At 36.2% G+C, this 12,153-nt stretch overlaps 1 protein-coding gene across 1 annotated transcript in view; it reads left to right on the top strand.

The window, feature by feature from the left end:
* Positions 1-8,527: 8,527 nt before the first annotated feature.
* Positions 8,528-12,153, top strand: part of ldb2a (LIM domain binding 2a) — a 61,881-nt gene continuing 58,255 nt past the window's right edge. The window contains 1 exon segment of the mRNA XM_051859733.1: positions 8,528-8,824. Coding sequence (XP_051715693.1) covers positions 8,693-8,824 — 132 coding nt within the window. The 5' untranslated portion in view covers positions 8,528-8,692.

Below are 12,153 nucleotides of genomic sequence, written 5' to 3'. Positions count from 1 at the left end.
AATACACACAAAACAATACATACTCACAAATGATATAAATGCATACTAAATTTTAAATACAGTTATGTACGTGAATGAACAGTCAGCATATGTGCATGTCTGTGGGTGTTAAAATATGTGCCATGGTTTACATGCTCATTATGTTTGTGTGTCTGTGTGTGTGTGTGTGTGTGCGTGTGTGATTCAGTCAGACTGTGAGGTTCAGGCAGGCTTCCTCTCTTATTAACTGACCTGCAGGGGGATGGGAAGAAAGCTTCAGGAGAGGAGAGGAAGTCGAGATGGGGGAGGGAATCGGTGTATGTTGCTGGTTTTATAGATGTGTGTACTGTATTTGACATTCTTTCTCCCTCCCTCTTCCATTTTCTCCACCAATAAAACTGGGTGTTTCCCAGTATGAAATGATGAAATCAAATCACAGGACACTGGGACAAAGTCATTTATCAATTTCGGTACAAATCACCATGAGACTGTTGTGTCAGTTGATATGTAAGTGTTCGTGAAGGGCCTCAACCCCATGACTGAAATTGTAAACAGATGTTCGATGATGGTGAAGATCTATGTAGACTTCAAGACTGGGCAGAGGGTGAGAGCGAATGAGTGAAAATGTCGAGAGGGAAAAACAGTGTGTGCTGAAGAGAGAAAGACAGAAGACTTCAATGCTAAATCGATGCAGTGCCAGTTGTTGGTGTAGTTCAGTGGTGTAGTAGTATAATAATGAAAAACAACAGAAAGATTTATACAATTATATATACCAAATCTGTAGCAGTTATCTATTTCATATATGTATATATAATTTATTAAACAAATGTATTAATAAAAGAAATAAATTGGAGTAATACTGAAGACTGAAGTAACTGCCTCTGAAAATTCAGCTTTGCACAACAGGATTAAATTACATTTTAAAATATATCAAAAAAGAAAACTTATTTTAAAAATTTAAAAATACACTGCCCGGCTGTACAGTCGCTGTTTGGATTTCAATAGGCAAATATTTAAGAGTCGATGGATGGATCATTATTACAGTGATTATTATGTTTCTTGCATGTTATATGTTTGGCAACAGTTCTTTTAACCCATAAAAGATGGAGTGTGTAGCTTTTCATTTCTTAAACAACCATGTATTAAGATGTATCATGGCCATATTCCATGATGACAATGTCAAGATTCATCAGGCTCAAATTGTGAAAGAATGGTTGGGAGGGAGCATGAAGAATCATTTTCGCACATGAATTGGCACTGACCTTAACCTCAGTGTAAGTTTTTGGGATGTGCTGGAGGAGACTTTACAGAGTGCTCACCTCTTGCATTGTCAATACAAGATCTTGACCAAAAAAAATGATGCACCTCTCAATGGAAATAAATGTTGTGATGTTATTTCCATCAAGGGTTGCATCAATTTTTGTATTGACAATCCAAAAGGTGAGCACTCTGTAAAGTCTACTCCAGCACATCCCAAAGACTTTCAATGAATTTAAGGTCTGGACTCAGAGGTGCCAATTCATGTGTGAAAATGATTCTTCAGGCTCTCTGAACCATTCTTTCACAATTTTAACCCTGGTGAATCTTGACATTGTCATCCTGGAATATGGCAATGATGTGTCTTCTTACATGGTTGTTTAAGAAATGAAAAGCTACACACTCCATCTTTAAGGGTTAAAAGAACTGTTGCCAAACATATAGAATTCTAGAAATCACTGTAATAATGATCCATTCACAGATTCTTAAGTATTTGCCCTTTTAAAATCCAAACAGCAACTTTTTTGGGGCCGGGCAGTGTATTTTACAATTTTACTGTTCTTATCTCGCAGCAAGTGTCATGGCGGATGAACAAACCCACCATAATTTTTATAAATACTACTGTTGTTGTGCCACAGAATATAGTTTTAAGAGTTTTTTAGGTGAGAAAGTATAGTTTAGACCTCAAATATGGGAATTATATATAAACATAGCACCTATTTGACAATTTGTTTAGACTTTTTCTGAGAGATGTGAGCTCCCGACCATCAGCGGCCGTTCGGCGCTCATGTACCCTCATACCTAAGTTGTTTCTTATTTATTTACACACTTGTGCTGTCAAACTGTTGTATAAATGCAATATCACACTTGTAGCCACCCGATATGGCTCTATATCAGCATGGTTATGATTACCTGCAGCCTCGTGCCTACGGCCGAATCACAGCTGTGCTGTTATAGAGCAATATTGCATGGCTGCTTGTGTGAAATTGTTCACATATCAGCACGGCTGTGATTTGGCCATAGGCAATCACAGCCGTGCTGATATAGAGCCATATAGCATGGCTATGAGTGTAATATTGCGTTTATACAACAGTTCTACGGCAAAATAAGATAAGAAACAACAGTGGAGTGTCTTTAAAAACCCTCTTTTGTGTGGAACTACTTCCTTCTTCCACAGATTAAAATCTCAAGTTGACAGTTAACAGTTGAGCACAGGCCTCCATTACCAATCCTTAAATGTCACTTTAGAACTAGCAACGATGGAACACTGAGATGCTTCATTGAAGCTTATTGTATTATGTAGAATATTATGAGAGAGAGATTGACTAAGGGAGTGCATTACCTGCATCTAGCTGATATTCTTCATATCAATCTTATATTCATAATCACAAAATCAGCTAAAATGTCCTCTGAGGAAAGCGATATCCTTGTCTTTGTCCTTTTAACAGTTAAGGGAATTTCCCAAGACAGCGCTATTCAATGCATTTGTCAGTTTGCGTCTTAAAGTTGCATCTTAAAAGGTGCTTTATAAGGTCTTATATAACAACGTCCTTGATTACAACCTTGTTTAAGTTCCTTTCAATATAAAAGTCTTTGCTACTGACTTATAAAGACTCATAAAGACTGCCATCTAGTTGCACAATAATGTAACTTTCACTGATGTCCAAATTACAATCACTAACGGACCCTTTCTCAATACCAGTTATGGCATGTTATTTATATAAAATATAATTTTTTTGAAAAATAATATTTAAATAAACAATAGGCATTATGTAAGCAATAAGGTACTCGAGGCTAGTGCTGTATCGTGAATAAGTCACGGCTGAAGGGCGTTGTTAGGCATAACGTGAAGCGGAGTGCAACCCCTTCAGCCAGGACTTATTCACGATACAGCACTAGCCTCAAGTACCTTATTGCTTTTATAAAACGGTTACCACACAATACAAATATTAAAGCCAGAAATATGTATCAATGCAACTTTCATGAAGTAAACTTTTTCTAAAAGCCTTCCTTCCGCCAGAAAAAATAGTCCCTGACCATGGACAGCAACAGAAGTTACATTATTACGCCTTTAGATGGTGGCAAAGTCTCTTTATGAGTGTGTCAGTCAGTAGCGAAGACTTTTACATTGAAAAGACGCAACTGACAAATGCTTTGACTAGCGCTGTCAGTCACCTGAAAACCCTTAACTGTTAAAAGGACAAGATAATTCATCGGACATTTAAACAGATTTTTTTATTGTGAACACAGGACTGACCTGAAGAAAAATACTAAATCTGAATGCAGGTAATACATTTTTTCTCACAACTTTTTCTCACTCGATCTTTTTCTCACAACATTCTGCTACATAATACAGTAAGCTTTAAAATCAATTGAAAACATACAGTTTACATTGCTAAGGCTGTTGTGTAGTGATACACAGAACCATTGGGTGAAGCGGTCATAGCCGTGTTTTATCGTGAATAAAACACAGCTATTGACCAAATAGAATCAAGGACAGGAACTAACCGTTTTATAAAAAAGTATAAGAAGTTTGTACAATAGGAAATAAACACAAGCAAATAATTTAGTCAAAAGTACAAAAGCAGAGCTCAAGTTAGGCTATTGTACAGGATTTCAGTTAAATAAAAATATGAAGTTTCATAGTTTTGAAACTTAAACTTTTCCCTCAGCCCCTTGCCCCCTCTGGAACAAGTAATAGAGGGTTTTTTTGTTTGTTTTTTGTATAAAGAAAATTGTATTTGTATAATCTATCTAATATATTTTGCCAATATACTCTGATATAGGGCTATTTGTCCCATAGGAAGCACTCAATATAAAAACCAATCAGTTTAGTTTACTCTTGTGGTTTAGTAAGAATAATTACCTTGATTCTTTAAGTACAGCCTTCCTTAATTTACTTTTATGTTCGTTACTCAGGCACACGATATAATGTATGTACAAAATACACAAATAAATTATTCTATGCAGCTTGAAACTAAACTAAGTCAAGATAATTGTTTCCCATAAATCACTCGGGGAAAGTCAACAGTTAGGTTTTGCATGCTCAAGTGACACAAGTCAGACAAGCCAAGCATGTTAAACTGTGAAATTAGATTCCACCCACCCCCCACCCCTTGTTTTTTATTACAGTAGGAAATTTAAAAGGTTTCCAGATTTCTAGGTTTGGCATTAGAATGTCACCATCAAGGAAAATGAGTATGTGTGAGACTGAGATACTGCCGTTTGGTGACCACCAGCAGAGCCACCGTATTTAAGTAAATATTGCTTTCACATCACAAACATGTCATACGCCACTGAAATGAATTACCACATGGAAAGGTCAACTGTAATAAAGTATGCAGAGGAGATTTCACATGCCTACAGTGAAGGCATCAGAAGAAATTGCAGTTCAAATGTACATAACACAAAATATTACTGTCTTTAATTATCCAAATTTTGAGATAATGTGCAGTCCTTCAAAAATGTTTTTGTGTTCCTTAATGTTAAAATGTCCCTCAGGTGACACATTTTTTGTCTTTCTGAAGTCTCAGATTAATTGAGAGACAAACTAGAAAAGACTATGATGTTTTTGTTTATTTTTTTCATAATGAGAAAAAAAATAAATATTGTTTATCTCAGCAGTAATGGATGTTTTCTCTGCAAATGCTCAACAAGCCAACTATTTGTATCTAATACAAGCAGGGAAACATAATTGAAAGGCGTCTTTCAATTAGAATTTATTTAACTTAAATAATGAAATAAAATATGGAGCTTCAAAGTTTTAGCATTTTTTTACCAACTCTCTCTCTCTCTCTCTCCTTTATCCAAAGGAGAAAAAAAAATCACTCTTGGCAATATGCAAATAAGGCTGCAAGCTATTACGATGCTAATGAGATTCTCCAGCAAAACTAGCAGTTCTTCCTCGAGCACAGGGGTACATTTCATCCATATTCAGAAAACATTAGTGTGTGTGTGTGTGTGTGTGTGTGTGTGTGTGTGTGCATGTCCTAGGTCAAAATCACATTGCATCTACCCCTGTGTCCTGCAGTGAAGATTTGTGTAAAGTATTACTCATGAACAAGTGAACAAGATCGCACCATTATTCAGTATTAAATTCTAAGTTTGTTTGTGTTGATAGATTGAGATGCTTTTTCATAAAGTAAATTGTTCTTGAGGCTTGATGATGATGTTGTTTGTCATAATCTATTGTTATGTGTTTTGGAGCTTTGGAAAATAAAGCAGAATGGATGTAAGATTGATAATTATTTGGATTTATACATCCAGTAAAGTTAAAAATTGTAAAATCACAGATTGCAAGACTATGATCATTAACCACAAAAATCTATTACAAAAACAAACAAAAACAAAACAAAAATCATATCAAATTAATATTTAGGGACCCCAGGCCATGATTTTAGGATGTCCATTTTATCTATGCCCCAGTTTACATAAATAAACCTGTAATGGTAGATAAACTTACATTTTCAAAACAATAAATCCAGCAAGGAGATTTCTGCAGGTAAAAGCTGTGTTTATGTATGTGCGTGTGTGTTTGGGTTCAAACCTGCCGAGAAGGCGGCATCCGCCACGCACCATGGTACGTTACCATAGTAACAGTGGGGAGCCTGGGCGAAGGATTGTCTATATGTGTCCTGACCCATTTCGATTTCCCCCAGAAGTGCTCTTCCTCTTTCACCTTACCACATATATCTCCCTCAACACCACTAACTCCACGCTCGGGCTCTGCTTCTAATTAAAAAAAAACACTCCAATTCCAGACGCTCTATACTTACACCCAAAAGTAAAAGTAGATGGCAACCTAAGAAGAGACAAGATTTTTTTTTTTTTTTTTTTTTTTTTTTTTGGAGCTGCCTTTTGGTCGCACTCCGCAGAAAAGTGCTTTGGGCAAACAACCATTTCTTCTGAAATGTTGAATAGAAAGTTTTTGAGATATTAAATAATGTAATTTTTAATTAAGAGTTTTATTAATAGATTTTCACCCCAACTTTCATAATTACCTATCTCTGTGCCTGGAGTGTTTGGAGTTGAACTTTCATTTGTCTAAGATGGTTGTGCCTCAAATACTTCCACAGAGCACACAATATAGGAATAATTCTTATAATGGCTAATTAGCATAAAATGAGAAAATGGATTTTGAAGAGCATTTTTGGGCTTGACTCAATGCGAAAAGGTATGTATCAACATCAGCATTAGAATAAATTAGCATATAAAGAAATAGACATTGAATAATTTTCCAATTCTGAGTAACTGCAGCAACATTCTATAATGTAAAAAGGTAAGTTTTAATGCACATTTTCTATTTCTATTTATATGTTTTCTATTTACAACTAATGCAGCTACAGAGAAGCCTCAGGTGTGGCCATTATTCTGATATATGGAGGTGCTATAAAATTGCTATATTATTTTACTTTTAAATTATAGAGGTTATTTTTGCCATACAGTATTAACAGAAGGGCACAATCGCATGTACAGATGCAGCCAAGCATTACATCATATTCTGTCCTTTATACATTATAACTCTTTACTGAAGTCATTTCATTTTATACTCTCTGTATATCTCTTCAATCCGCATTTAGATTATGTGAGGTGGATGGTTTTAGCATTATTTTTGACCACATAAAAACACACGTGTGATTCTTTTACACTATGTTGAATGCTTTAATTCAATCATTAAATATATTAAAATAAATTCTCCATATAAGTAATTAAATTAAGTTTAATTCATTAATTAGGCCTTGAATTTTAAAATACATACGTGACCTGGACCACAAAACCAGTCATAAGTGTAAATTTTTTGAAATTGACATTTAAACATCATCCGGAAGCTGAATAAATAAACTTTCCATTGATGTATGGTTTGTTAGGATAGGACAATATTTGGCCGAGATACAACTATTTGAATATCTGGAATCTGAGGGTGCAAAACAATCAAAATATTGAGAAAATCACCATTAAAGTTGTCCAAATTAAGTCCTTAGCAATGCATATCCACTCACAAAAATATTTTTTTGATATTTACAGTAGGAAATTTACAAAACATCTTCATGGAACATGATCTTTACTTAATATCCTAATGATTTTTGGCATAAAGGAAAAATCGATAATTTTGACCCATACAATGTATTGTTGGCTATTGCTACAAATATGCCCGTGCGACTTATGACTGGTTTTGTGGTCCAGGGTCACATATTATGTTACAATTTTATACAAATAGGATAATTCATTATGGTTACATCTTACCCCTACATTTTGAATTTTGCATTTTTGCTTACAGCCCCCATTACATTCTGGCCCGGGCATAAAGTTTAATGCTATTGAATATGTTAACCATTATTACCCAAGAAAGAAAGATACCATTCATATTCATGTTCATGGGGTAAGTTGTCACAATGGGAACCTGCCATATGCTTGAACTGAATTGCATGACATTACATTAAAAACAGGTGACAACTTGCCCCCGCCTGAGATTTGTTGAATAAACCGTAGTCCTAAGAACAAATTTAAACTTAAGAATACTTGGCCTTAAAGTTACCATGAAATCAAAATGAAATTTTTTTTTGTTTGTTTGTTTTTTTTTCATGGAATATTGCAGTATTAATTATAAATGATTTATCTGTGCACATCATTATTTTTATTTTAAAACTGTGTCTTCATAATCATTAATCAAAATTAATTTCCCTCCCTCTTGCAGCAACATCTCTTCTCATATCTGATGATGTGTTCACTGGCACGGGGGCGGGACAACCTGTCAGTCACATGAGATCACACATCATTACAGCAATAGCAAAGGACAACGATCCAACAATCAATTAAATTCCCGATGGACAATAGTTTTGTCCCACATTTTTTCTTGTTCGAGAAGCCGTTTCACTCGGAAATACGTCACATTAGGGAAGGAAAGACTATAGCAACTTCCGTGTAGTGTGGACTTCAATGTATCCCATTTAGCCTAATTGTTTAGCACAGAAAAATATGACTGGAAATTTAATCCGAAGAATAGTCCTATAATTCACAAATGATGTGCTAATTTAATATAGTTTTGAACTAAGTGCTTAAAACCAATACTGCTAGAAGAACACAACATTTTTAGTTATTGACAAAGTCCTTAAAGACTTCCCCTTGTGACAGCTAGCCCCGGTTGTGAACAACGCTGACACGCTAATATGAATGTTACCGAACACAAACATTAAAATAAAGGCCAGTTGCTTTTTGGTGGGATGGTAAGACTTGCTTGGCTCACCCTCAACAATGTTCCAGTGCAGCCTGCGGCTATCCAATGAGAGCCCAGCCCTCCTCCCCATGCTCTCCTCTCCCGCCTCCTCCGCGCGCTCTCATCTCTCCGCTCCGCGTGCAGCCAGTGACTGCTGCTGTCTCGCGGCGTTTGGAGATCCTGCACGCGCGCTGTATGGATGCTGAATATTTGGCGCTGCTGTAAACGCCGCACGGAATCAACATGTCCAACCCTCCGCACGACCCGTTCTACTCGTCCCCTTTCGGACCGTTCTATCGGAGACATTCACCGTACATGGTTCAGCCTGAATACAGAATCTATGAGATGAACAAACGACTCCAGTCCCGGACAGAGGTGAGTTTGGCATCGCTCCACATGAGACAGTGACAGCTGTAGTTTGGGAAAAGTTATGTTGGTTATTGCATTTGCAAAATTATTCTTATTCTTTCCTGATTGTACAAAACTAAGACTTGTGAACTTAGTGATGAAACTATATGTTTTAGTTTTGTAACTGTGCGACTTTGACCACTGTAAGTTGTATCAATGCACAAGTGTATTGTGCATTGTGATGATATTAGGACCACTTCAGTAGCCTGAAGCACTTCTGAATTTACGTCATTTAGGCGCTGTGTACAGAAGCAACATAAGCATCCACTTTGACCACTAATTAAAATCCACGTGGAGCAGTAAGTTAATGAACAGCGCACGAGCGCAGAGGAATGATGCTATCCTCTGAGCAACACGGCTGTTTTAAATAAAAAAGTAAAACTACAGTAAAAACTATACTAGTTTGGCTACTAATAACCTGACTACTAATTTGAAGGATAAAGGAAAAAGGATTAAAGACGCCAAAAGCACTTTATGAAAAAGCAGAACCGTTGGCATGCAAGAGAAAATGAATGGGTACAAACTTTGCTGCAATGCTGGAATGAAAATCATTATTTGATTTGAGTATTTTAGATGCATTCAGAACTTAAAAGTCTGCATGTTGTCATCCACACCAAACAGGCTATTTTAATAATTATTATTAATAATAAATGTATTGTTGGGGAAACCTGGAAAATTAAGGCAACATGATAGTCAATTTGAATTTATTGTTCACTAATTTAAACAAAATGTCACATTCAGCCAATGAATTGTGGTCAAGGAAACTACAGATTTCTCATTCAGCGCATTTTCAATTAACAACACAAATAATTGAATCATCATCGCTGTATTGTATGTTTTTATGGCTTGATTAACATCAAGGGAACTCTGCAATCTTTGGCTCTGAGATCAGATGCAATAGACATAGATGCGTGTGAACGGTGATAACGAACAAGCATAAAGATTTTAGTATCATCACACACAAACAAAAAATTTAGCAAACAATAAAAATAAATCTATTACAGTAAGCACAATTTATTTCATTCTGCAGTGCATGCTGCAAAACATAGACACAAAACACTTGAAACACTGCCAACATTTTTTACCTCCTTTATTGTGCTTTTAAAATAACACAGTAAAACAGCTGTAAATATTTGTGCTGTGACACAGGACATGTCTGTAATGCTGATCCCAATGGGAAATAGTCATGTTTTCTTCAAAGATCTGCTGGTTACAATACAAGTCTGCCCAGGACAAATTCCCCTTGGGTCTCCTCTTGCAACCACTACCCTCCATATTCCACTCAACTGTCAAAAAAGAATATATCCAATTATAGCATGTATCGCTATCACAATCAGTCATGCCCATTTGTGATGTTACAGAACAACTTTTGACAATTCTCTTAATTGTTCTATTGAAAAACATTAAATATGCTAATGATGGCACTGGAGCCTATTGCTGTCACAGTTCTGGCATGTGCGCCTCTGCTCATGTGTTTGATGGAGGTGTTGTAACTTTAAGGAGACCTGGGCTGTATTGCAGAGATGCAATGGAACAACATCATGAATAATGCATAAGCAGCGGCCCAAACCCTGAAGACTTCCACTCTGAAACGGCACTTACCAAACAGCCTATAATAAACATGTGCCAATATATCATTTTAATCTTCACAACCTCACTTTGGCATAAAAGGGCATTTGCTAAGATTAAATCTTTACATGTGTGATCGATCTTGATAAGATATTTCATTGTGAGGGGTAACAATGAGTTTAGTTGACAAATGCGATTTGTTTCTGGAAACTGTTGCAATCTGTGGAGCTCTAAAGGGGTAAAAGCAATGAAACAGAGAGAAAGCATAAAGAGACATAGAATTGTAATTGTTATAATGTAATTTTGTGCTGATTAAGAACTTTTTTCTCATCAAAGGGTTAATATTGGACAAGGTTTCTGAAATCAACAAACACTTATTGAAATCAATAACTGACTCACTCAAATAACTGATTTGTATTGCATTGCATAGACATTGGATGAAATATTAGTTAGTTCATGCAGCAATGTATATTGCACACCACTTAGCGAGTACATCGTTTTTGACAAATCTGGAACAGACATTCTGATGTCTTGGTTGCTGTTTTATACCTGGAACATTTTGTTGCAGTATATGAGTTTCATTGAGAATTTTAGAGGACTAAAATGAACATACATCTCTGCTCTGTGCACACAAATCCATCTGGCAGATGGTAGAAATATTTGCAAAAGGTCTGATATCTTCTATCCTTCTTGTAAATTGTTGCACGTATAGGTCTAGCGCCTTGCCACAGCGGCATAATATCGCAACCGTATTACTAATATCTTTGCAAACAGTGAGCGCAATGTTTATTAGTCAAGCACGCTGATGTGCATTTGAAGCCAGTGGTAATTTAGCACAGATTTTACAAGGGAGAGTTCCCCCCACAGCCATCCATCATGTAGACATGCAGACTTTCTTAGTTTAAAAGCTCCAGGCAAACACTGAAACAACAAGGGGAGCGCAGCGCTAAAGTAGCCACTGTCAAACAAAGGTGTTGGATAACCACTTGGCTCTATATTTCTTTGCATTAGTCATTTAGTGGCTGTCCAATAAGGCTAACTAATCTATGTATTAGTGCTTGTAAACTTGGGAATTGCGCTCCACGGTGCACATCACATGAGTGGAGTGAAAGTAAAATTGGACAAAAGCAGGAAAGAGCTCAGGAAAGCTAGACAAGAGGGCTCAAGAGTCCCGACTCTTGACTTGAGAGTTCTCAGTACAGAAGCTGGTGATTGATGTATTTTATTGTCCAAAGGCTAAAACTGTTCAGCCCATTTGCTGGCAGCAAACTAACTTCAGAGCAGAGCAGTTAGAGTGTTGCGTTTTAAAGAGCAGCAGAGAGTTTGTCGCATAACCCTAGATAAATGGATTATAATGAATTAAAGCTGAAATTTATAATATTTTGTTGAAATACTTTCTGAGACAACTAGTTATTTTTTGGTTGAATCTTCTGGAATGTGGAAAGAAGGTAATTCTATTGTGCTATCAAATTACTGCTGTTTGTTTGAGCATCACAATTGAGCTCAACCAATAGCTTGAGTTTGGGGCAGGGTTATCTGTTAGATCTAGAGCTTATGGTCCACATAAAATCAAAACTGAAGTTTTTTAGGCTGTTAGTATTAGCTTAAGTATAATGTGGACTAAGCATTATAGTAATTTTTATTGTGCCCACAATGAGAAATGTTAATATTTTTCCATTCAAGGTTAGCTTGTGTTGGCTGTAGTTTGAATCAAAATGAATTGTAAA

This window comes from Ctenopharyngodon idella, chromosome 14 (assembly GCF_019924925.1).
Source record: "Ctenopharyngodon idella isolate HZGC_01 chromosome 14, HZGC01, whole genome shotgun sequence".
In the NCBI taxonomy this organism is placed as follows: Eukaryota; Metazoa; Chordata; class Actinopteri; order Cypriniformes; family Xenocyprididae; genus Ctenopharyngodon; species Ctenopharyngodon idella.
Note: the sequence above shows the minus strand (reverse complement) of the source record. Positions and strands in the feature narration are given on the sequence as shown.